This window comes from Schistocerca americana, chromosome 7, assembly GCF_021461395.2.
Source record: "Schistocerca americana isolate TAMUIC-IGC-003095 chromosome 7, iqSchAmer2.1, whole genome shotgun sequence".
NCBI lineage: Eukaryota > Metazoa > Arthropoda > Insecta > Orthoptera > Acrididae > Schistocerca > Schistocerca americana.
In genome coordinates, this window is record NC_060125.1 from 423,847,827 (window position 1) to 423,873,638 (window position 25,812).

At 44.3% G+C, this 25,812-nt stretch overlaps 1 protein-coding gene across 1 annotated transcript in view; it reads left to right on the forward strand.

Moving 5' to 3' along the window:
• The first annotated feature begins 12,532 nt into the window (after positions 1–12,532).
• LOC124622978 (bumetanide-sensitive sodium-(potassium)-chloride cotransporter-like) overlaps positions 12,533–25,812 on the forward strand; it is a 591,187-nt gene continuing 577,907 nt past the window's right edge. Inside the window, exon 1 of the mRNA XM_047148767.1 lies at positions 12,533–12,795. Within this exon, the coding sequence (XP_047004723.1) occupies positions 12,541–12,795 (255 nt within the window). The 5' untranslated portion in view covers positions 12,533–12,540. The remainder of the gene's footprint in view (positions 12,796–25,812) is intronic.

The following is a 25,812-nucleotide window of genomic DNA, read 5'->3' on the forward strand; positions in this document are numbered from 1 at the left end:
ATGCATTACCCATCTCATGGAAACATCGGCTATTGTTGGAACTGTCTGACTTTTCTAAAAGCACCATATAAGCTCCCAGCCCACAAGAGATGACTGCCTCCAATCCAGCAGACCGAAGAACTGATCTAGTTAACGAGCTCACCGCTCGAGGGCACTTCGATAGGTCATGTGATCATACGATTCAGTCAATATGAACATGGCATCGTGATGACGTAGGTGGATGGTATATAAGGAGGACTCGGCAGCTGACGATCTCTGTTCAGGTCAGTCAAGTCAAGATGAAGTGTCAGTCACCGCAGCAGCAGAAGAATAGGCAGAGGAAGCAGCAGAAAAGGAATCATCTATTTAGCAAAATTATTATTATTATTTCTGTAACAGCAGCATATTATGCTTATGAAATTTCTTCTTTGTCCGCTACCTTCACCCGTGACGTCAGCATCAGCAGGTTCCAACCTGTCGGGACCAGCACACGTGGTGCCCACCACTAATGTACTACAGGATCCTGTAGTACAGCTTCTCAGAATGCTTGAGCAGGATAGCGAGGTACTAATGTCAGTGTTAGAGACTGGGTCTGAGGCGGCTTCACAGTGCTGGACTCCTCCATAAGTGCCATCTATTGATCATCGCACAAGAGACTTACAACCATCAGTGCAAGAACAGTAGGCTAACCGCGCTGGTATGGATGTTGTGGATGAGAAGATACCGACCTCCAGTGCACCACAGCCTTTACTGTTCACCTCATGCTATGTGTTAACAGTTAGTGGTTCAAAGTGTCTTCATGTAGGACTTGAAGTTTCACAAGACAGTAGCCTGTCAACTGTGTTAGTGCTCAAAAATGTACCCAAAAATATTAAAGTTAGGTTTTCTGACTATGAGTGGGATGAACTCTGTCATCTAAAAACATACATCAAGAAGCATATGACTACCAAATACGGTCCATCCCACTCCTACCAGTGCATGTACTGTGGTAGTCTAACTGTGAGTACTCTATCAATGTATGACGACGCTACACTAATAATTAAAAGTGCTGATGGTCATAGTATTTTTGTGCAGCACTCTACTATTGATAATTTTTTCAATCTGGACTTGGCAGTAACTAGTACAATAGAGAGACTAAATAGGTGACGTCCCTATGTTCAAGCTGTATGCAGTGACATCATTAACTGGCTTCACACATGTAGCATTCACATAGAAGATATAGATCATTGTTTTAGTACCTGTATAACTGCAGTGCTGAAGTCTTGTGCTATTCCTCGAATAGGTGTTGAAAATGTTGGACTCAAATTTACTGATGGAATACCAGACCATTGCAATGCACCTGTAACATTATGAGATATACGTGCTGAATTTAAGGGATATAAGAAGCAACTATTTTCGAAATAGTGTACTTCTGCTGCACCTTTTGAAAAAGAATTAACTTATTGTTTTCCATGCCGATCATAACTGTATATCTAGAATAAATAAATATATTTATAATGTTAAATTTCTGCTTGTCTTTTTTATTTCTCTAGACAAAAATGTCACATACCTTAATGCATGTTTGTATACGTCTATGTACGTGACACTCTTCCCTTTAAATATATGACTTGGGAGTTCATTCTATCATGTAACCATTGTAGCTCAGTTGGTAAGGTGACTGCGCTATAGTGACTACACACACATATTATTTATCATATAAAAGCCTATTGCACGCCAGCACCTAGCACAGTAGGTATCATGGCAGACTGGGTGAAGCACCCTCGCTGCAAGGACTTTGTTGTAGGTGACTGATCCTGTGATGATGACCAAGACCAGAAGACCAATAAGAACGAAGCACTCCTTCCCAACAGCATACGAGTGATAATTGTAGGTCCTTCCAACTGTGGTAAGACAAATGTCCTCATGGCTCTGTTAACACACATAGACGGAGTCCGCCTCAAGCACCTTTTCGTCTTCTCCAAAACACTCTTTCAACCCAAGTACCAGTTACTGCAGAAAATATTAGACGGGGTAGATGGTGTAAAGTACAGAGCATTCAGCGAAAGCAATGACATCCCCCCACCTGAAGAGGTGAAGCCTAACACTGTCTTCATATTTGACGGTGTGGCTGTTCAAAAGCAGGATCATATTTGTAGATATTTCTGCTTTGGTCATCATATGGGTGTTGACGTATTTTATCTGAGTCAGACATATTCCAGGATCTCTAAACAGTTGGTGAGGGATAATGCCAACCTCATTATAGCCCTCAAACAAGACAATCTCAATTTAAAACACATTTACCAGGCTCATGTAGGGAGCGACATGTCATAGAATGAATTTGTAAAGAAATTTGCTGATTGTTGGATCCACTCACAATACGGGTTTCTTGTTACTGATAAAAGTCAGAAACTGAATGATGGTAGGTATAGCTGGAACTTCCAGGAGTTTCTACATATATACACGTACAAAATAGATGAGTCTGTCAGTAGACACTACACCATGGACAAATTCGCACACATGGCGGACGCTCAGTCTGAGAGGTTAGGTGTGCATAAACAGAATGCTCGCACGTACACCGATACGAAATTTAAGAATCTTGACGCAAGAATTGGTAAGGTTGTAAGGAAATTAAAGGACACTCACAAACTTCTTGCGCTTAAACAAAATCGGCTAGAGAATATAATTAGCATAATTGAGGGGAAGATAGAAGCTGATGTGGTTGTTATTGAAGAAGGTGGTGTGGGAAACAAGCATAAGAAGAAAAACAACAAAGCATATATAAAACCACGTGATACATAGAGCTCTGATTAGATGTCGACAAAGCATAAAGTTATTCAGGCGCGCAAAGCAGTTCAAGAGAAATTACATTTGCTAAAGTTGGGACATGTGGATCACGAGCAAACACTAAGAGAAACTTTTAATCCTGTTACCAAATCTATCAGTAAGATGGTTTCGCGTGATAATGATCCAATCACAGCCACGCCTTCACTGTTGTGTCCCCCCTACCCTCCTTCTCTATACCCTTCATCTCCTTCCCCAAGGTGGCTTCCATCAACTTGCCTTCCCGGATAATGCCCTCTCTCCCTCCATTTATCCCTCCTATCAAATCTGGTCCTCACACCCCTCCTTTCCTCCATCCTTTCCCTGGGCTCCCTCTCCCCCCCTCTTCCATCATGTTTTCTCCGCACCCACCCTCTCCCTACCTCCCTTCTCCCCCCCCCCCCCCCCCCCTGAGTCCTTTTGTATTCTCCTCCTCTGCCTTCCCCACTCCCTGTCACGTCTGCCCAGCACCCCCGCCCCTCTTATGGGTCCTCATCCTCCATTGACTCCTCCCCCCCCCCCCCCCCCCCCCCTTTGTTTTTCCTCTCCTGCCCCTCCTTTTATTTTTCCCATCTTCTGTCCAGGTTCCCCCCACCTGCCCTTGGCTGTGACACGTTATATTTGCCAACTTTTTAGTGCAGTGTTCAAGTGAAAGTTCAGTGTTGTTCGTCTTTTTAAAGTGTTGCAAACAGAAATCATGCTGTCGCTTGGTGTGAATTTTATGTCTCTTGCGAACAGAAACCAGACTGTAGCTGTGTTTTTTTAATTGTCTGTCTATTATTTTACCTGTCTGCTTCATATGTATTTTATTAGCATCATCATCCCTTTGTTTCTGTGTTTTCAGTTCCAGGATTTTTTCCGCAATGTTAAAATTTAAGTCTCCGATTTTATCGCTGTTTTTAAAACAAATTCTGTAGGCTGAAGAGCGGCATACTAAGCTGCTGCCAGCCCGACCCCTTCGGGGGGAAATCGAAACTCAATAAAGAAAAAAAAACTACACCATATGTCTGCTGGTGCAGGCGACAAAGACGGCAAAAGCCCAATTAAAGGGCGTCAACGCAAACTTAGTCACAATGACATAATTCTCAATGAGCAGGTGAATGTGAGGTGAGTTCATTTTTGGGAGCTCTTCGCCAAGCATTTGCTTGATGGGAATGGAAATGATAGGACAAGGAAAAACGAGAGGGGGGTACAGGTGGGATGAGTGAAAGGGGGGTGGAGATAAATAGATTGGTGATATGAATTATGTCATTGTGACTAAGTTTGCATTGACGCCCTTTAATTGGGCTTTTGCCGTCTTTGTTGGCTGCACCAGCAGACATATGGTGTAGTTTTTTTTTCTTTATTGAGTTTAGATTTCCCCCCGAAGGGGTCGGGCTGGCAGAATCTTAGTATGCCGCTCTTCAGCCTACAGAATTTGTTTTAAAAACAGGCGATAAAATAGGAGACTTAAATTTTAAAATTGCGGAAAAAATCCTGGAACTGAAAACACAGAAACAAAGGGATGATGATGCTAATAAAATATATATGAAGCAGACAGGTAAAATAATAGACAGACAATTAAAAAAACACAGCGACAGTCTGGTTTCTGTTCACAAGAGACATAAAATTCACACCAAGCGACAGCATGATTTCTGTTTGCAACACTTTAAAAAGACGAACAACACTGAACTTTCACTTGAACACTGCACTAAAAAGTTAGCAAATATAACGTGTCACAGCCGAGGGCAGGTGGGGGGAACCTGGACAGTAGATGGGAAAAATAAAAGGAGGGGCAGGAGAGGAAAAACATAGGGGAGGGGGGGGGGAAAGGAGTCAATGGAGGATGAGGACCCATAAGAGGGGCGGAGGTGCTGGGCAGACGTGACAGGGAGTGGGGAAGGCAGAGGAGGAGAATACAAAAGGACTCGGGGGGAAGTAGGGAGAGGGTGGGTGCGGAGAAAACAGGATGGAAGAGGGAGGGAGAGGGAGCCCAGGGAAAGGATGGAGGAAAGGAGGGGTGTGAGGATCAGAGTTGATAGGAGGGATAAATGGAGGGAGAGAGGGCATCATCTGGGAAGGGGAGTTGATGGAAGCCACCTTGGGAAAGGAGATGAAGGGTGTAGAGAAGGAGGGTAGGGGGAACACAACAGTGAAGGCGTGGCGGGGGGGGGGGGGGGGGACGGGAGAGGAGGGAGCAACCAGGGGGTGAGGGGGATCAAGGCAGTGGTAGGGGCAGAGTAGGCGGAGATGTTTGAGGAATGGTAGCAGATGGGGGAAAGGAATGAAGTCATAGAGGATCCGCATGGGGGACGGGAGGCTTATATGGGAGGCGAGGCGGAGTGCATGACGCTCGAGGATCTGGAGGGACTTTTTCCGGCAGACACATGGGCTGCTCCCAGCACAGGGGCCCACTCGCCACCTTCCTCATGCCACTGCTAAGTCAAAGCATCCCGTCACTGTCCATCACACGCCGCCTCGCGGACCACATTCGTACCAATAGCCTCTCTAGCAAAGAGATTCTACACAATCATCGATTCCACCTGAAAGGCACAAAGTCGAAAAATACCAAAACTTTGTGGAAAGTTTCGACTCACAGCACTACAGCGCCAAGGGACTAGAGTGTGAAATAAATGTCAACATGATGCCTCTACCTGTTCCTAAGAGAGAGGGTTTTTAAAGTCGGACAGACAGAAAGACAGACGGGCAACAGAGTGATCGTGTAATGGTTCCTTTTTTGCCGACTGAAGTAACGAACCCTAAAAATGGAATTTTGGAATTTTACCTCCACTTGGATAACTTCCTGCCGACGACTGTGACGCAGGCGCTTCAAAATTCAGCCACAAGATGGCTTTCGAATGAGGTTAATTGGGCTGGTGGGGGGGGGGGGGGGGGGGGAGTATCAACTATAAATTTTAGTGGCGTGGCAAAAAGTGGCGTCACTAGAATGACATAACTGGAATATGGGTGCATATATGCAGACAGAAGCGACGAATGAAAATTGTACCAATACTGGGGTTGGAACCCATGTCTCCTGGTTACTAGGCAGATGTGCTAACCACTACGCCACCTGGCGCAGCGGCTTTGCTCAACTGAATGGATTACCTTTGCACACCTCCCTCCTCAATGCACAATTCCTAGTCACACCTAAACCGACTTCCTATTCCCCCTAAACTCGAACAGCAATACAGAGACTTTCTAACAGTACTGGGATAGCACGTCAGCATCGAAGAAACAAGCAGCTGTTTATTTATTGTTCTCTCTCTTCATTTATAACATCGTGATATGAACGCAACGACACATGGCTCTTGAGTTTTCACCAGTCATCTGTCATTAATAAAAATTAATTTCTTGTAAAATTTCTGCGGTATTCAGTTATACAAAGCACTATACTGAGAAACAGTTTATAACGTTTAATCACAAGTTACAGCTCTACATCTACATTTATACTCCGCAAGCTACCCTACGGTGTGTGGCGGAGGGCACTTTACGTGCCACTGTCATTACCTCCCTTTCCTGTTGCAGTCGCGTATGGTTCGCGGGAAGAACGACCGCCGGAAAGCCTCCGTGAGAACTCGAATCTCTCTAATTTTACATTCGTGATCTCCTCGGGAGGTATAAGTAGGGGGAAGCAATATATTCGATACCTCATCCAGAAACGCACCCTCTCGAAACCTGTACAGCAAGCTACACCGCGTTGCAGAGCGCCTCTCTTGCAGAGTCTGCCACTTGAGTTTGCTAAACATCTCCGTAACGTTATCACGCTTACCAAATAACCCTGTGACGAAACGCGCCGCTCTTCTTTTAGGTCGAACGAGTGTTTTGTAAGCCACCTCTTTTGTTGATGGACTACATTTTCTAAGGACTCTCCCAATGAATCTCAACCTGGCACCCACCTTACCAACAATTCATTTTATATGATCATTCCACTTCAAATCGTTCCGCACGCATACTCCCAGATATTTTACAGAAGTAACTGCTACCAGTGTTTGTTCCGCTATCATACACTCCTGGAAATTGAAATAAGAACACCGTGAATTCATTGTCCCAGGAAGGGGAAACTTTATTGACACATTCCTGGGGTCAGATACATCACATGATCACACTGACAGAACCACAGGCACATAGACACAAGCAACAGAGCATGCAAAATGTCGGCACTAGTACAGTGTATATCCACCTTTCGCAGCAATGCAGGCTGCTATTCTCCCATAGAGACGATCGTAGAGATGCTGGATGTAGTCCTGTGGAACGGCTTGCCATGCCATTTCCACCTGGCGCCTCAGTTGGACCAGCGTTCGTGCTGGACGTGCAGACCGCGTGAGACGACGCTTCATCCAGTCCCAAACATGCTCAATGGGGGACAGATCCGGAGATCTTGCTGGCCAGGGTAGTTGACTTACACCTTCTAGAGCACGTTGGGTGGCACGGGATACATGCGGACGTGCATTGTCCTGTTGAAACAGCAAGTTCCCTTGTCGGTCTAGGAATGGTAGAACGATGGGTTCGATGACGGTTTGGATGTACCGTGCACTATTCAGTGTCCCCTCGACGATCACCAGTGGTGTACGGCCAGTGTAGGAGATCGCTCCCCACACCATGATGCCGGGTGTTGGCCCTGTGTGCCTCGGTCGTATGCAGTCCTGATTGTGGCGCTCACCTGCACGGCGCCAAACACGCATACGACCATCATTGGCACCAAGGCAGAAGCGACTCTCTTCGCTGAAGACGACACGTCTCCATTCGTCCCTCCATTCACGCCTGTCGCGACACCACTGGAGGCGGGCTGCACGATGTTGGGGCGTGAGCGGAAGACGGCCTAACGGTGTGCGGGACCGTAGCCCAGCTTCATGGAGACGGTTGCGAATGGTCCTCGCCGATACCCCAGGAGCAACAGTGTCCCTAATTTGCTGGGAAGTGGCGGTGCGGTCCCCTACGGCACTGCGTAGGATCCTACGGTCTTGGCCTGCATCCGTGCGTCGCTGCGGTCCGGTCCCAGGTCGACGGGCACGTGCACCTTCCGCCGACCACTGGCGACAACATCGATGTACTGTGGAGACCTCACGCCCCACGTGTTGAGCAATTCGGCGGTACGTCCACCCGGCCTCCCGCATGCCCACTATACGCCCTCGCTCAAAGTCCGTCAACTGCACATACGGTTCACGTCCATGCTGTCGCGGCATGCTACCAGTGTTAAAGACTGCGATGGAGCTCCGTATGCCACGGCAAACTGGCTGACACTGACGGCGGCGGTGCACAAATGCTGCGCAGCTAGCGCCATTCGACGGCCAACACCGCGCTTCCTGGTGTCTCCGCTGTGCCGTGCGTGTGATCATTGCTTGTACAGCCCTCTCGCAGTGTCCGGAGCAAGTATGGTGGGTCTGACACACCGGTGTCAATGTGTTCTTTTTTCCATTTCCAGGAGTGTATAATCATACAATAAAGGATCCTTCTTTCTATGTATTCGCAATACATTACATTTGTCTATGTTAAGGGTCAGTTGCCACTCCCTGCACGAAGTGCCTATCCACTGCAGACCTTCCTGAATTTCGCTGCAATTTTCTAATGCTGCAACTTCTCTGTATACTACAGTATCATCCGCGAAAAGCTGCCTGGAACCTCCGACACTATCTACTAGGTCATTTATATATATTGTGAAAAGCAATGGTCCCATAACACTCCCCTGTGGCAAGCCAGAGGTTACTTTATCGTCTGTAGACGTCTCTCCATTGAGAACAACATGCTGTGTTCTGTTTGCTAAAAACTCTTCAATCCAGCCACACAGCTGGTCTGATATTCCGTAGTCTCTTACGTTGTTTATCAGGCGACAGTGTGAAACCGTATCGAACGCCTTCCGGAAGTAAAGGAAAATGGCATCTACATGGGAGCCTGTATCTAATATTTTCTTGGTCTCATGAACAAATAAAGCGAGTTGGGTCTCACACGATCGCTGTTTCCGGATCCATGTTGATTCCTACAGAGTAGATTCTGGGTTTCCAGAAATAACATGATACGCGAGCAAAAAACATGTTCTAAAATTCTACAACAGATCGACGTCAGAGATATAGGGCTATAGTTTTGCGCATCTGCTCGACGACCCTTCTTGAAGACTAGGACTGCCTGTGCTCTTTTCCAATCATTTGGAACCCTCCGTTCTTCTAGAGACTTGCGGTGCACGGCTGTTAGAAGGGGGGCAAGTTCTTTTGCGTACTCTGTGTAGAATCGAATTGGTATCCCGTCAGGTCCAGTGGACTTTTCTCTGTTGAGTGATTTCAATTGCTTTTCTATTCCTTGGACAGTTATTTCTATGTCAGCCATTTTTTCGTTTGTGCGAGGATTTAGAGAAGGAACTGCTGTGCGGTCTTCCTCTGTGAAACAGCTTTGGAAAGAGGTGTTTAGTATTTCAGCTTTACGCGTGTCATCCTCTGTTTCAATGCCATCATCATCCCAGAGTGTCTGGATATGCTGTTTCGAGCCACTTACTGATTTAACGTAAGAAGAGAACTTCCGAGAATTTTCTGTCAAGTCGGTACAAAGAATTTTACTTTCGAATTCACTGAACGCTTCGCGCATAGCCCTCCTTACGTTAACTTTGACATCGCTTAGCTTCTATTTGTCTGAAGAGGTTTTGGCTGCGTTTAAACTTGCAGTGAAGGTCTCTTTGCTTTCGCAGTAGTTTTCTAACTTTGTTGTTGAACTACGGTGGGTTTTTCCCGTCCCTCACAGTTTTACTCGGCACGTACCTGTCTAAAACGCATTTTACGATTGCCTTGAACTTTTTCAATAAACACTCAACATTGTCAGTGTCGGAACAGAAATTTTCGTTTTGATCTGTTAGGTAGTCTGAAATCTGTCTTCTATTACTCTTGCTAAACAGATAAGCCTTCCTCCCTTTTTTTATATTCCTAATTACTTCCATGTTCAGGGATGCTGCAACGGCCTTATGATCACTGATTCCCTGTTCTGCGCTTACAGAGTCGAAAAGTTCGGGTCTGTTTGTTATCAGTAGGTCCAAGATGTTATCTCCACGAGTCGGTTCTCTGTTTAATTGCTCGAGGTAATTTTCGGACAGTGCACTCGGTATAATCATCACAGACCTTGGTTCTTTTTGGGTTTCAACACGAATCCCGTATTTGGCAGAAATTTTCATTCGTTGATTCAGTCTTCGGATATACATCACAGGTGACTGAGTCTTGAAAAGGTCACTGAGCCGTGGCGGCTTCTGCGAGGGCGCTCGCCCAGTCCTACTGGCGCCACTTGTGCGCGCCCTCCATCGATTCTAGCCCTCGTCGCATCGTTTTCGCTTGGTTCTGTGTTCCCTCTGGGGCTGTGTGGTAGCGTGTGGTGCGTGGAACACGGATCTGGACGGGATATGCTTGAGTGCTCGGCGTTGCACCGAGTTGAAACCGTTGACTGCTGGGCTATGTAGGCCCGCGTTTTCTGCAGCGTTGACCGTTGCTACCGGCGAGTTTGGCGGGCAAGGAGTGGCTCTAGTCGCGTGCAACCTGGTTACGAAGGGTATCAGTCAATTTCGGTGTGCAAAATATGTCGAGACGTATTGAAAAACTTGTTAGCAGCGTCGAGCAAGAGGGCAATACTATCCAGTGCCTACCTGGAGTCCTGAAGCTATAGGCCTCTTTGATATTTATTTGAAATTATGTATGAAGACTGTTCATTAAGTACTGTACTTAAAGATTGTCTGAGCTGGCCAGAAATCCGGTTCTGCCTTTGAGGGACCCCTTTTGGGGCTGTATATGACAAGTCAGTCTGGAGGTTTCTGTAGGCGCCAAGCTAGTATTTTGCAATATTACTGTGGTAGTTGAAATCGTTGTTTGTTATCATTGAGTATTTGATAATAATGATTGTAATTTCTGTTTGTGGCTGTTCCTGGGGGCCGCGCGGTTTGAGGCTCTTGTCACGATTCGCGCGGCTGCCCTGTTGTCACGATTCGCGCGGCTGATTGAGTAACGTCGGGGACGGGCTACAACCCTGTCTCACTCCCTTCTCAACCACTGCTTTCCTTTCATGCTCCTCGACTCTTATAACTGCCATCTGGTTTCTGTACAAATTGTAAATAGCCTTTCGCGCCCTGTATTTTACCCCTGCCACCTTTAGAATTTGAAAGAGAGTATTCTAGTCAACATTGTCAAACGCTTTCTCTAAGTCTACAAATGCTATAAACGTAGGTTTGCCTTTCCTTAATCTTTCTTCTACGATAAGTCGTAAGGTCAGTATTGCCTCACGTGTTCCAACATTTCTACGGAATCCAAACTGATCTTCCCCGAGGTCGGCTTCTACCAGTTTTTCCATTCGTCTGTAAAGAATTCGCGTTAGTATTTTGCAGCTGTGACTTATTAAACTGATAGTTCGGTAATTTTCACATCTGTCGACACCTGCTTTCTTTAGGATTAGAATTATTATATTCTTCTTGAAGTCTGAGGGAATTTCACCTTGCTCACCAGAAGGTAGAGTTTTGTCAGGACTGACTCTCCCAAGGCCGTCAGTAGTTCTAATGGAATGTCGTCTACTCCCGGGGCCTTGTTTCGACTCAGGTCTTTGAGTGCTCTGTCAAACTCTTCACGCAGAATCGTATCTCCCATTTTATATTATCCTCAAGTACATTGCCCTTGCATAGACCCTCTATATACTCCTTCCACCTTTCTGATTTCCATTCTTTGCTCAGAACTGGGTTTCCATCTGAGCTCTTGATATTCATACAAGTGGTTCTCGTATCTCCAAAGGTCTCTTTAATTTTCCTGTAGGCACTATCTATCTTACCGCTAGTGAGATAAGCCTCTACATCCTTACATTTGTCTTCTAGCCATCCCTGCTTAGCCATTTTGCCCTTCCTGTCGATCTCATTTTTGAGACGTTTGTATTCCTTTTTGCCTGCTTCATTTACTGCATTTTTATATTTTCTCCTTTCATCAATTAAATTCAATATTTCTTCTGTTACCCAAGGATTTCTACTAGCCCTTGTCTTTTTACCTACATGATCCTCGGCTGCCTTCACTACCTTATCCCTCAGAACTACCCGTTCTTCTTCTACTGCATTTCTTTCCCCCATTCCTGTCAATTGTTCCCTTATGCTCTCGCTGAAACTCTGTACAACCTCTGATTTAGTCAGTTTATCCAGGTCGCATCTTCTGAAATTCCCACCTTTTTGCAGTTTCTTTAGTATTGTTATTAAATAAAAATGTGTTGATAAACGGCGCATCCTTAAATTGATGACGATCCTCGTTGTTCAAATGGCTCTGAGCGTTATGGGACTTAACAAACGGTTCAAATGGCTCTGAGCACTGTGCGACTTAACTTCTGAGGTCATCAGTCGCCTAGAAGTTAAACCTAACCTAAGGACATCACACACATGCATGCCCGAGGTAGGATTCGAACCTGCGACCTTAGCAGCAGCGCGGTTCCGGACTGAAGAACCCAGAACCGCTCTGCCACAGCGGCCGGCGATCCTCGTTGTGGAACTGTTACTGGCACCGTATATCGAACGTGCGTGTTTCCACCCGCAACTTCAGTGGCGTCACTCGCGTGATGTCACCTTAGTTGCATATGGAAAGCCGGCTTTTTCTTGGGGATGAGGGGCGAATGTGCCTAGAATGCAAGACCGCCACTGCGTGTGGCGCGCACGGCGGCCACTGTAGCGCCAGCGGCGGCTACCGGAAGGCCGCGGCGGGCCGGCCGGCCGGCGGCGGCTGTGGTGGGGGCGGCCCACGCCCGCGGGCCGCGCTGCCCGGCGGCCGGCGCCAGTGTGGCCACCGCCGACGCCCCGCCATGTCCAGCAGCCCGGCGCGCGACCGCCTGGAGCTGGAGATGCACGCCGTGCCGCCCGCCGGCGACGACGCGGAGGGCGGCGACGGGCAGCCGCAGCGCTTCGAGGTGTTCGCTGTGGCGGACGAGTGGCGCTCGCTGGGCCAGCTGACGAGGGAGGTGCCGCCGCGGGCAGAGCACTACCGCGACTTCACCAACTCGCCGCACGCCTACCGGCCCACGCTCGACGAGCTGCACGAGGGCAAGTACTCCGGCAAGGTAAGCCGCCGCGCGCCGGGACCGCCCCCACCTGTTGCCGCACGCCGCCGGCTGCGCCCCCGCGCGCTCTCGTGCCCGTCACCCCGTTACGTCCACCTATCACCTCACACTTGTACCCGTTTTATTTCGTCAACCGTTCGGGAAACTGAAATTACGTTTTCGGCAAAACGTAGTATGCAGAGGGGCACGTAATTTGCAGGTACAGTAGAGCGTCGATTATCCGAAGTAATTGGGGGACATGGGTGTTCGGAAAACTGGTTTGTTCGGATAATCGAACTGTACATGTTTATTTGCCATAAAGAAGTACTGTACAGTAAATTTATTCATATAAACAGGCATCTCTTTTAGTATTACAAAGTAACGTACAAAGGCAACATCAGTAGGAATATCTAGTATGTGACACAGTTTGTTAAACAAAAATAATACATATCACATACGCACTTTGTATAAACAATACACACAGTATACAAAATTAACGTTTAAAAAAATCCTTTATTTTGGTCTGTCTAAGCAAGCCTACACGCTTACGAGCAGCTAAGTCACGTACTTTCTTCATTACAGATATCTGAAACTGGTCACTTTCATCTTGGGCTTCAAACCATCGCAAGGCAGTATCTAAACAAGTAAACGCCTCAGAAGCTGTTGGTACACTTTCATCTTCACTTTCTGGAGCACTGACTGATGATATGCTGGCGGCGTCATCTTTATCAGTGACGACGTTTACAATCTCGCTGTCCTGCATGATTTGGTGTCCTGGATCTGCATCATCGATTTTCATCCATTCATGAACGTCTTCTTCATCACATTCGTGGCAATCTATTTCTTTTAGCATACCGATAATTTCGGACATATCATTCTGTTCGCCATTTTTTTGGTAGTGATGGACGGTAGGGTGGGAGAGTAACAGGTGCGAGCGAGTACACAGTTCGGTTAAGCGGCCGTTCGGTTGACCGACTTTCGGATAGTCGACGCTCTACTGTACCTCATGTAGGGATGGCGATTATCACCGAAGCAGCCGGTTTTAAGCTACGTCGGTTTTTCCCCACGCCAATTCAACCCAGCTGTTAAACCCTGCCGGCCGGAGTGGCCGTGCGGTTCTAGGCCCTACAGTCTGGAACCGAGCGACCGCTACGGTCGCAGGTTCGAATCCTGCCTCGGGCATGGATGTGTGTGATGTCCTAAGGTTAGTTAGGTTTAAGTAGTTCTAAGTTCTAGGCGACTGATGACTTCAGAAGTTAAGTCGCATAGTGCTCAGAGCCATATGAATCATTTTTTTGTTAACCCATCTCAAAATAACCGGTTTCTGAAATGACCGATTTTCGTTTTTTATTCTCATTATTTCCTGTAATAAACGTAGAAATCGAATAAAGAATGAAAAACTGTGACTCTTTTGATTTCAAGATACATAGAATCAGAATATTAAATTAAAAACACGAATAAAAGAAAACTTAATCCGTCCACCGTTCCGTTTCAAAAGGTTCAAATGGCTCTGAGCACTATGGGACTTAACATCTCAGGTCATCAGTCCCCTAGAATTTAGAACTACTTAAACCTAACTAACCTAAGGACGTCACACACATCTATGCTCGAGGCAGGATTCGAACCGTAGCGGTCGCGCGGTTCCAGACTGAAGCGCCTAGAACCGCTCGGCCACACAGGCCGGCTGTTCTGTTTTCCTCGAAAAGTGATACGTGGTTGAATACTAGAAAAATCGCCAGTACTCTCCTATTTGTTCTAATTTTTTGAAACTCTGCCAAAAATCATACTGTAGTTGGGGATCATATCACTATTTGGACATTAGGGATAGCTAGTTCTAAAAGGTGAAATCTGAGTGTGAAGAACTCTGATTTTGCTTCAATTCGTCCATTATCAAGGGCTACAGGCAGATAGATAGTTATATTATGTTGACAGGCAACGACAGATTAGTTGCTTGCTATTTTTATTGTTTATTATGAGTGAATATTTAAGTTTTTAATTTATTGCTGTTACGAAAGAAAAATGTGGAGTAGGAATTAAAATCCATGGAGAAGAAATAACAACTTTGAGCTTTGCCGATGACATTGTAATTCTATCAAAGACAGCAAAGGCCATGAGTTTTGCTATTTGGAGAGCGAAATAACTGATGATGGTTGAAGTAGAGAGGATATAAAATGTAGACTGGCAATGGCAAGGAAAGAGTTTCTGAAGAGGAGAAATTTGTTAACATCGAGTATAGGTTTAAGTGTCAGGAAGTCTTTTTTAAAAGAATTTGTATGGAGTGTAGCCATCTATGGATGTGAAACATGAATGATAAATAGTTTAGACAAGTAGGGAATAGAATCTTTCGAAATGTGGCACTACAGAAGAATGCTGAAGATTAGATGGGTAGATCACGTAACTAATGAGGAGGTACTGAATAGAATTGGGGGGAAGAGGAATTTGTTGCACAACTTGACTAGAAGATGGGATCGGTTAGTAGGACATTTTCTGAGGCATGAAGGGATCACCAATTTAGTATTGGAAGGCACCGTGGAGGGTAAAAATCGTAAAGAGAGACCAAGAGATGAATACACTAAGCAGATTCAAAAGGATGTAGGGCGCAGAAGTTACTTCGAGATGAAGAAGTTTGCACAGGATAGAGTAACATGGAGAACTGCATCAAACCAGTCTCTGGACTCAAGACAACAACAACTTTTACCATAATTTCCTTCCTCTTTCATTATTTTATTGAAATGGCAGACAAAACTTCAATCTCTTAAAGCAAATGCAGCAATGTGCCTCAGGGCTACGTCACAGCGTAAAAATATTTCCAGACTATGGTTGGTGCCATTCTGCAACGAGAAAATACCGTACAGAGTACTATGAGGGATGCGAGTCTTGCACACTAAATGTACACGGCCACGTAACCACGACACGCGGCTATAGGGATATTATGATCGCAACAATTCCGTACCAATTCTTATTCCATACATCTGTTGTTCGTTTCGTCCGGATTGCTATGAAAAAAAGCTCTGATCGGTTTTCGCATTTTCTGTAATAACGAAATATTTCAAACCAGTGCGGATTCTATTTAAAGAAAGTTCATTTAAAAAAGAAAAAAAATAGTACTGCTGTTATGGCTAGTTGATATTTCGGTTTTTTGCTCTGTAATTAATAAAAAGTAAAAAAAAAATGTTATAACCTAGACTGAACAGGGACCGAAAAATACCGGTTTTCAGAATTAAATTACCGGTATCAGTTTAAACCAGTCGGTTTTTCGCATCCCTAACCTCAGTCGGTAATAAAGGAATTCTTATACTATCACTCTGTTATTTGTCTGTCTGATAAGACCACTTTTTCTCAGAAACAGGTATAGGTATCAAGCTGAAATTTAGGCAGATACATAGGTCTTCGATCTCTTGGTGGTATAAAAAATTCAAGGTTCTAAGTCAGTGCAATTAAATACACTGCCATTTATGTCACACATTTTGATGCTCACTCATCGAAACTTATGGGGTACCTCTCGTTGACCTAGAATCATGAAATTTGCCAAGTAGCAAGGTTTCATAGAACAAGTAAAGGAAGAAACCTGAAAATTGTTAACCTGTAATTATATCATACAAAAATTTTTATTTTTCTATTTGTTGCCTGTCTGTCTATCCGTCCATCTGTTAAAATCCTTTTACTCATAAACAGATAGAGGTATCAAATTGACATTTACGTCAAATATCAATGTCTACGATCTCCTGGCGGTGTAAAAAATCATCTTCTAAGTCAGTGTAATCAAAAGGTATGGCCATCAATGTCACACTTTTGACATTCACAAATTCACTCATCAAAACATACATACATAATTAAATATGTATGGAAACCTCAAGCGCGAGTCCTACCCGCATTTGTCAGGTTTTTGTGTACGTGTAATATGCAATCAATCGCTTTTTAAATATGATACGATTATTGTACCACTAAATAGTTTTCCAACCACTTCAGGCTCGTCATCAAATGGAAGTGTTACAGAAGCATTTTCTGGAGCACGTGCGGCTCGATCGTTGTTACTCCACTTCCTCGTGGCATCCATGACAAATTCATTCCGATAAACTACATTTTGGTAGTTTACACACGCAAACACACAGTACCTACGCGCATTTGGTTTCACAGTAAACGAACACTGAACTCACATGCTCGAATTTACGTTCAGTGCTTGTTTTTAATGTACGTTACTGGAAAGGATAGCACGAGACAGCGCAAGCACGTGGACATCAGCACTTAGTTGCACATGGTCCAGAAAATATCGTTTCCGTGACGCCGTCTTCTGCGAATGAAACTGCAGTGAGTAGTAAAATAGTTAACGGTATCATAAATCTTATCACTTTCTCAAAGCGACTGTTTGCATATTACAGTCGTACTACATCGTCCTCAATGGATGTAATGAATTCACGTAATTTTGTTGCACGTTTAATCCACTTAAAACTTGTAACAACCGAGATATTGAAGTAAATATGTTTGTAAATGGAACGATGCCATTTGACTAATGGTACTTGACAGCTCTGGAAAAGACGTGCGCAGTGTTACAGTGGTTCTTAATGTTGACAGTGAAACTATTCATAAAATCGTCCGAGAGACGTGCTGAATTTCAAACGCAAAGCGGCCGGAATCGTTTATTACGATGTAAACGCTGCCAAGTGTGGTTCTCGTACACATCGCAGCAAGTGCAATTTTCTTCCAGTTTTTTTCTGCTAGTTCTTATGACCGTCTGCCGACGCAACTATCCAGCACACAATAGCATCGCTAGCCCACGCTAATAAGTGCTGCTGGTCGTTAATGTATACACTCTCGATTATGCTTTCTAGTTTAGTGTTATGGTCAAAACAATGGAACTGCACTTATTGCTATTTGAGAGGTTGTAGCTCTTAGAAATTTTTTTCACACGCATATCGTCTACTGATTTCGAGTTATGATGTGTTGAATTTGGTATCCGAGTAGATGTGGCTCGAAGAGAATCTCTACATCAGGGTTTTCCAAACTTCTCCTCTGATGCAACACTTTGACAATTCGGGTGTTTTGATGAAAGTCCTTGTTTATTTTGAAAATTGATAGAATTCTGAAAGAACGAGAAACTCGTTCTGTTCAGCGATTACTTCAATTTCAAATCACAATTAATAACAAAAAATCATCATTAAGTTTAAAAAAATTAGTGTCACCAAAACATTGAAAAGGAATGCCATGTTATTAATAGTTTTTCGCGTAGCATGTATTCACTTGCTGCGGAACACTGGTGTGCATAGAGTGTTTAAACATAATGTGTATTTTTCGTTAAATGCTTTTTTCCGTGACTTAAATATTTGGTTCTGATCTCATATTTTCTCAAAATCTGCTCGACAGGTTTTTACTCTAGCTTTTTATAGTATCCATTCTCCAGCCAACGAAATAGTTTTGTAATATCATACACCTATAAACTCATAAACAATTCGAAGCTGAAAATTATAAATAAAAAGTGCTTCCATACTTATAGAATTAAAAGTACCTGAAATACAATAGTTTTATTTCATTAGATTGGGTCATAGATATTTTTTGGCGACATTGTAAGTTCCATTTGTCTCCTGTTAATACTTTTTAAAAAAAGATATATGCAGTACTTCTACTACAGCAGTGGAACCTAGTTAGAAGCTGTAAGTTCGTGACAATGAAATATTTTAAAATGAATTCTTTTAATTAACGAGAGCCTTATGTGCATATTAGGTAAATTTTAGAGAAATTGGTATGAAAGTTAATGGGGAAATGAATTTTTAAATGTTTTGGAAGAATTACGTTCAACACTGAGTTATTGCACTCCTAAAAAAAAAAAAAAAAAAAAAAAAAAAAAAAAAAAAAAAAACAGATCAAAGAGGTACGAGCCATAAGCTACGTGTATTTTATAGATATTTACAATAGGCCACGATGCGTTGCAAGTCATAAATCATCATCAAGCGATCATTTAGTAGAATATTAACACATGACTGTAGTATTCTTATAAATTAAATTTCAAAGTATCAGATACATGAAGCATTCGGCTCGCTCGACTGAAAAAATTCAAATATGTGTGACGTCTTGTGGGACGTAACTGCTAAGGTCATCAGTCCCTAAGCTTACACACTACTTAACCTAAATTATCCTAAGGACAAACACGCACACCTATGCCCGACGGAGGACTCGAACCTCCGCCGGGACCAACCGGCTCGACTGAACATTTGTTCCTAAAGACTGGAAAGTTTCACATGATACACTAATTCACAAAAAGGAAATAAAAGTAATCCGCAGAACTGTAGACTATTTTCAGTAATATCGAGTTGCACTTGCATTTTGCGACATATATCTTGTTCAACCATTACTAAAATACGTCGAAGATGTACTACTGACATGCACCAAGCAAGGTTTCAGAAAATCTCTCTCTTCATTCGTCTGAAGTAATGAGTTACCGCCGGCCGGAGTGGCCGTGCGGTTCTAGGCGCTACAGTCTGGAACCGAGCGACCGCTACGGTCCCAAGTTCGAATCCTGCCTCGGGCATGGATGTGTGTGATGTCCTTAGGTTAGTTAGGTTAATTAGTTCTAAGTTCTAGGCGACTGGTGACCTCAGAAGTTAAGTCGCATAGTACTCAGAGCCATTTGAACCAATGAGTTACCGACAAGGTTCAAATGGTTCAAATGGCTCTGAGCACTATGCGACTTAACTTCTGAGGTCATCAGTCGCCTAGAACTTAGAACTAATTAAACCTAACTAACCTAAGGACATCACACACATCCACGCCCGAGGCAGGACTCGAACCTGCGACCGAAGCGGACACGCGGTTCCAGACTGAAGCGCCTTTAACCGCACGGCCACACCAGCCGGCTTACCGACAAGGGCTCTCCTGTTGATTTCCATACTCGAAGATTACCAGCAGAATACGGACACCGCTCGTTACAAGTAGCTTTATAACAAATGGCGTTCTATGGTATATCGTCTCAACTACGCGACTGAACTCATGATTTCTTGCCATAAGGGTCGCAGTAAAGCATGACTGATGGGAACTCTTGTGGTGAAACTCAGGTCATATCTGGCGACAGAAGCGTTGTAGCTCTTGATCTATATAAATCGTTTGTAAGACAGTCTGAGGAGCCCTCTTAGTATGTTTGCAGATGACACTGTAGGTTCCTAGTCGCTTCAGTCCGGAACCGCCCTGCCGCTACGATCGCAGGTTCGAATCCTGTCTTGGGCATGGATGTGTGTGCTGTCCTTACGTTAGTTAGGTTTAAGTAGTTCTAAGTCTAGGGGACTGATGACCTCAGATGTTAAGTCCCATAGTGCTTAGAGCCATTTGAACCATTTAAAGCCAACAGAAGATAAAAACGAATTACAAATTACTTAAACAAAATAGTTGAGTATTGAGAAAAGTGTAAACTGATCACGAACAACGAAAAACTTATGCTCTCCGCTTGAGCACTAAGTGAATTCCGTATAATTTCTGTAATATCCTGGATAAACAAATTTAGAGGTTGTTGGTTCAAGGAAATGTCATGGGATTGTAATAAAAACAATTTAAACAATTGGTTGATATAGAGAATGAGAATCAAAGACTCTGTTTTATAAGCCGAACATATGCGATGTCACGGAAAAAGGACAGAGAATTACTAACTGTAGAAAGAATTAGTTTATAAATATTCAAGTAGTGGTTACGTCAATTGTTCAGTGGGCCTTCCCTCACGACATACTGCTAAAACCTCATTTTGGTGTATAGTTTCTTTCGGACATTCGAACGGAAGTCAATTGTATGCCTGCACTTAACTTTGATTGTGTAACCGCTTTAAATGGTTAAGAAAGAGATACACCCTGCTTTTCTGCGTAAAGAGTATGCATCATCGTGAGTGCAGCCTATAATCAAATCTACGGCAATTTGCCGGCCGAAGTGGCCGTGCGGTTAAAGGCGCTGCAGTCTGGAACCGCAAGACCGCTACGGCCGCAGGTTCGAATCCTGCCTCGGGCATGGATGTTTGTGATGTCCTTAGGTTAGTTAGGTTTAACTAGTTCTAAGTTCTACGGGACTAATGACCTCAGCAGTCGAGTCCCATAGTGCTCAGAGCCATTTGAACCATTTTTTACAGCAATTTGAGTGTCACATTTGTCGAAAGTGAGAGTTGTGATAAGAGGTTCTCTGCCTCAGGCAGAGCTTGGGAGACGAATTGGCAGTTTACCTTCAAAGTAAATTGCGTACAAATAGGTGGAAGGACCCAATACTGTTAGATTACACTGTTACCAATAAATCACGGGAACAGTAGCAACCGTAAAATATCTGGGAGTACCCGCCCCAAGTGGAACAGTTACATAAAACTATTATAGGAAAGCAGATGCCAGGCATGCACTGGAAGATTCGTAAGGATGTGTAATGCATTCACGAAAGAAATAGCTTGCAAAACACATGTTCGATTCATGAGTACGACGGACGTCCAGTAAGTTAGGGAACTCATATTTTTCTCGGCCAGTTTCGGTTGAAAAAGTGCGGTATTTGTTGTGGAATATTATGGAATATTCACACTTCAGCACCTACAGCTTGGTGACATTTTGATAAGTGGCGGTGCTATACCTAGTCTTCAAAATGGCGAATGTAACGGAGGTGCGTTTCAAGCAGATAACTGCGCTGAGTTTCCTTTGCCGGAAAACCGGAGCACCACAAATATTAATAGATGCATGCTGAATATCTGAGACCTGGCAATGAATAAAAGCACGGTGAGTCGTTGGCAGAGGCGTCTGTGATCACCGCAACAAGGTCGCGAAAATCTGTACCATCTCCCGCGTGCTTGCCGGTTGCACACAGCCGTGACTCCTGTAAAACTGGAACGTGCGGACACTCTCATTCGAGGTGATCAGTCAAACACCTCGCTGCTCAACTGAACGTACCTGTTCCTAGCGCTGACACACACCTCCACCAGTTGGGGTATTGATAGGTGTGTACCCGCTGGAATCCTCGCCTCCTATCAGAAAGCAGTAAAGAGCAACGAAGGACCATTGCGCAGAATTGCTTGCGCGTTACGAGGCTGATAGTGACAGTTTTTTTGTCGAACATCGTCACAGGTGATGAAACATGGGTTCGCTACTTCGAACCGGAAACTAAACGTCAATCAATGGAGTGGCGTCACACCACTTCTCTTCCGAAGAAATTTTCAAAGCCACACCATCCGTCGGTAAAGTAATGGCGACGATCTTCAGGGACTCTGAAGGAGTTACTCTGTTTGCAGCTACAATCAACTCTGAAGTGTATTGTGCTACCCTCAGGAAACTGAAGAAACGACTGCAGCGTCGCCACAAAAATGCAAACGAACTTTTCCTTCTCCATGATAACGCAGAACCTCATACAAGTCTGTGATCCGAAAGGAGCTCACAAAACTTGACTGTTGTTCCTCAGTCATCCTACAAGACGGATCTCGCACCTTCTGACTCCCATCCGTCTGGGCAGATGAAGGATGCACTCTATGGGAAGCAGTACGTAGATGATGAAATTATTGATATACAACAAGATGTTGGCTCCAACGCCCAACAATATAGTGACACGATGCCGGCATGCAGGCACTCCAGTAAGGTGGCGTAAGGCCGTCACATTGGACGGAAGTTACGCTGAAAAATAGGGTGTTGTAGCCAAGAGTGGGGAACAATATGGTGTATTGGAATCCTGAATAGAACCAACCTGATTTATGAAGGACTCCCCTCTCAATGCTCGACGCCAAACGTGACACTTTACGACGTAGGACTGATGGAGAAGATAGACAAGATCGATCGAAGAGCGGCAGGATTTGTCATGGGTTCCTTTACTAAGTGGCAGATCCTACAAGGAAGGCACTGCACATTGCAGACAAGACTGATTTTAAAATTTCCAAAACAAACGTTCTATGAAGAGTCAGGCAACAAATAACTTTCTTCAACATACATCTCGGGAAATGATCGCCACACACCTTGAGGGGGCTTGCAGATTATTGGTGTGGGTGTAGAACAGCTTCCTTCAGACACGAGTAACTTGACAGATGTGTGTCTGCAGCATTTCGTAAGGGGGTGAATAAGAAAGTGCTGTAAACGGCTTCAGCATACAGTGTGGTGTTGTGTTTGAATTGGTGACGATGAGAGAGATATGGGAGAGGATGCCGTTACATAGATTACTCCTCGCGGACATTTGCGCACATAGCGGATAACAGTCAAAAGAGTCACATGAGCCTCATCTATGTGACACTGAGGAGAGCTTCCGAATTTGATCCAGAGCACAGACGCAAAGAAAACGGGTGATCGGCTACTTCACGCTACCAGTATCTCTCTCCTTTCGCGGCGAAATACTGGTTGTGAAAATCTTCTTACATATCCGAAATTCGAGCCCGATACCTGCGCATGCGCTAGTGACTTCTCTTATCTCGGCTCCAGAGGCTTGTCTATGAAGTCACACCTGTCACCGGTTAAAAAACATTTCACTCTACATCTACATCTACATGACTACTCTGCAATTCACATTTAAGTGCTTGGCAGAGGGTTCATCGAACCACAATCATACTATCTCTCTACCATTCCACTCCCGAACAGCGCGCGGGAAAAACGAACACCTAAACCTTTCTGTTCGAGCTCTGATTTCTCTTATTTTATTTTGATGATCATTTCTACATATGTAGGTTGGGCTCAACAAAATATTTTCGCATTCGGAAGAGAAAGTTGGTGACTGAAATTTCGTAAATAGATCTCGCCGCGACGAAAAACGTCTTTGCTTTAATGACTTCCATCCAAACTCCCGTATCATATCTACCACACTCTCTCCTCTATTACGTGATAATACAAAACGAGCTGCCCTTTTTTGCACCCTTTCGATGTCATCCGTCATTCCCACCTGGTAAGGACCCCACACCGCGCAGCAATATTCTCACAGAGGACGAACGAGTGTAGTGTAAGCTGTCTCTTTAGTGGACTTGTTGCATCTTCTAAGTGTCCTGCCAATGAAACGCAACCTTTGGCTCGCCTTCCCCACAACATTATCTATGTGGTCTTTCCAACTGAAATTGTTCGTAATTTTAACACCCAGGTACTTAGTTAAATTGACAGCCTTGAGAATTGTACTATTTATCAAGTAATCGAATTCCAACGGATTTCGTTTGGAACTCATGTGGATCACCTCACACTCTTCGTTATTTAGCGTCAACTGCCACCTGCCACACCATACAGAAATCTTTTCTAAATCGCTTTGCAACTGATACTGGTCTTCGGATGACCTTACTAGACGGTAAATTACAGTATCATCTTCGAACAACCTAAGAGAACTGCTCAGATTGTCACCCAGGTCATTTATATAGATCAGGAACAGCAGAGGTCCCAGGACGCTTCCCTGGGGAACACCTGATATCACTTCAGTTTTACTCGATGATTTGCCGTCTATTACTACGAACTGCGACCTTCCTGACAGGAAATCACGAATCCAGTCGCACAACTGAGACGATACCCCATAGGCCCGTAGCTTGATTAGAAGTCGCTTGTGAGGAACGGAGTCAAAAGCTTCCCGGAAATCCATAAATACGGAATCAACTTGAGATCCCCTGTCGATAGCGGCCGTTACTTCGTGCGAATAAAGAACGATGTTTTCTGAAACCATGCTGATTACGTATCAACAGATCGTTCCCTTCGAGGTGATTCATAATGTTTGAATACAGTATACGCTTCAAAACCTTACTGCAAACCGACGTCAATGATATAGGTCTGTAGTTCGATGGATTACTCCTACTGCCCTTCTTAAACACTGGTGCGACCTGCGCAATTTTCCAATCTGCAGGTACAGATCTATCGATGAGCGAGCGGTTGTATATGATTGCTAAGTAGGGAGCTATTGTATCAGCGTAATCAGAAAGGAACCTAATCGGTATACAATCTGGACCTGAAGACTAGAGCGTATCAAGCGATTTGAGTTGCTTCGCAACCCCTAAGGTATCTACTTCTAAGAAACTCATGCTAGCAGCTGTTCGTGTTTCAAATTCTGGAACATTCCATTCGTCTTCCCTGGTGAAGGAATTTCGGAAAACTGCGTTCAATAACTCCGTTTAGCGGCACCCCCGTCGGTAACAGTACCATCGGCACTGCGCAGCGAAGGTATTGACTGCGTCTTGCCGCTTGTGTACTTTACATACGACCAGAATTTCTTCGGATTTTCTACCAAATTTCGAGACAATGTTTCGTTATGGAACCTATTAAAGGCATTGAAGTCCGTGCCAAATTTCGCGCGTCTGTAAATTTTAGCCAATCTTTGGGATTTCGCGTTCTTCTGAACTTCGCATGCATTTTCCGTTGCCTCTGCAACAGCGTTCGGACCTGTTTTGTGTACCATGGGGGATCAGTTCCATCTCTTACCAATTTATGAGGTATGAATCTCTCAATTGCTGTTGCTACTATATCTTTGAATTTGAGCCACATCTCGTCTACATTTGCATAGTTAGTTCGGAAGGAATGGAGATTGTCTCTTAGAAAGGCTTCTAGTGACACTTTTTCCGCTTTTTTAAATAAAATTATTTTGCGTTTGTTTCTGGTGGATTTGGAAGAAACGGTATTGAGCCTAGCTACAACGACCTTGTGATCACTAATCCCTGTATCAGTCATGATGCTCTCTATTAGCTCTGGATTGTTTCTGGCTAAGAGGTCAAGTGTGTTTTCGCAACCATTTACAATTCGCGTGGGTTCGTGGACTAACTGCTCGAAATAATTTTCGGAGAAAGCATTTAGGACAATCTCGGAAGATGTTTTCTGCCTACCACCGGTTTTGAACAAGTATTTTTGCCAACATATAGAGGGAAGGTTGAAGTCCCCACTAACTATAACCGAATGAGTGGGGTATTTATTTGTTACGAGACTCAAATTTTCTCTGAACTGTTCAGAAACTATATCATCGGAGTCTGGGGGTCGGTAGAAGGAACCAATTATTAACTTAGTTCGGCTGTTAAGTATAACCTCCACCCATACCAATTCGCACGGAGTATCTACTTCGACTTCACTACAAGATAAACCACTACTGACAGACACAAACACTCCACCACCA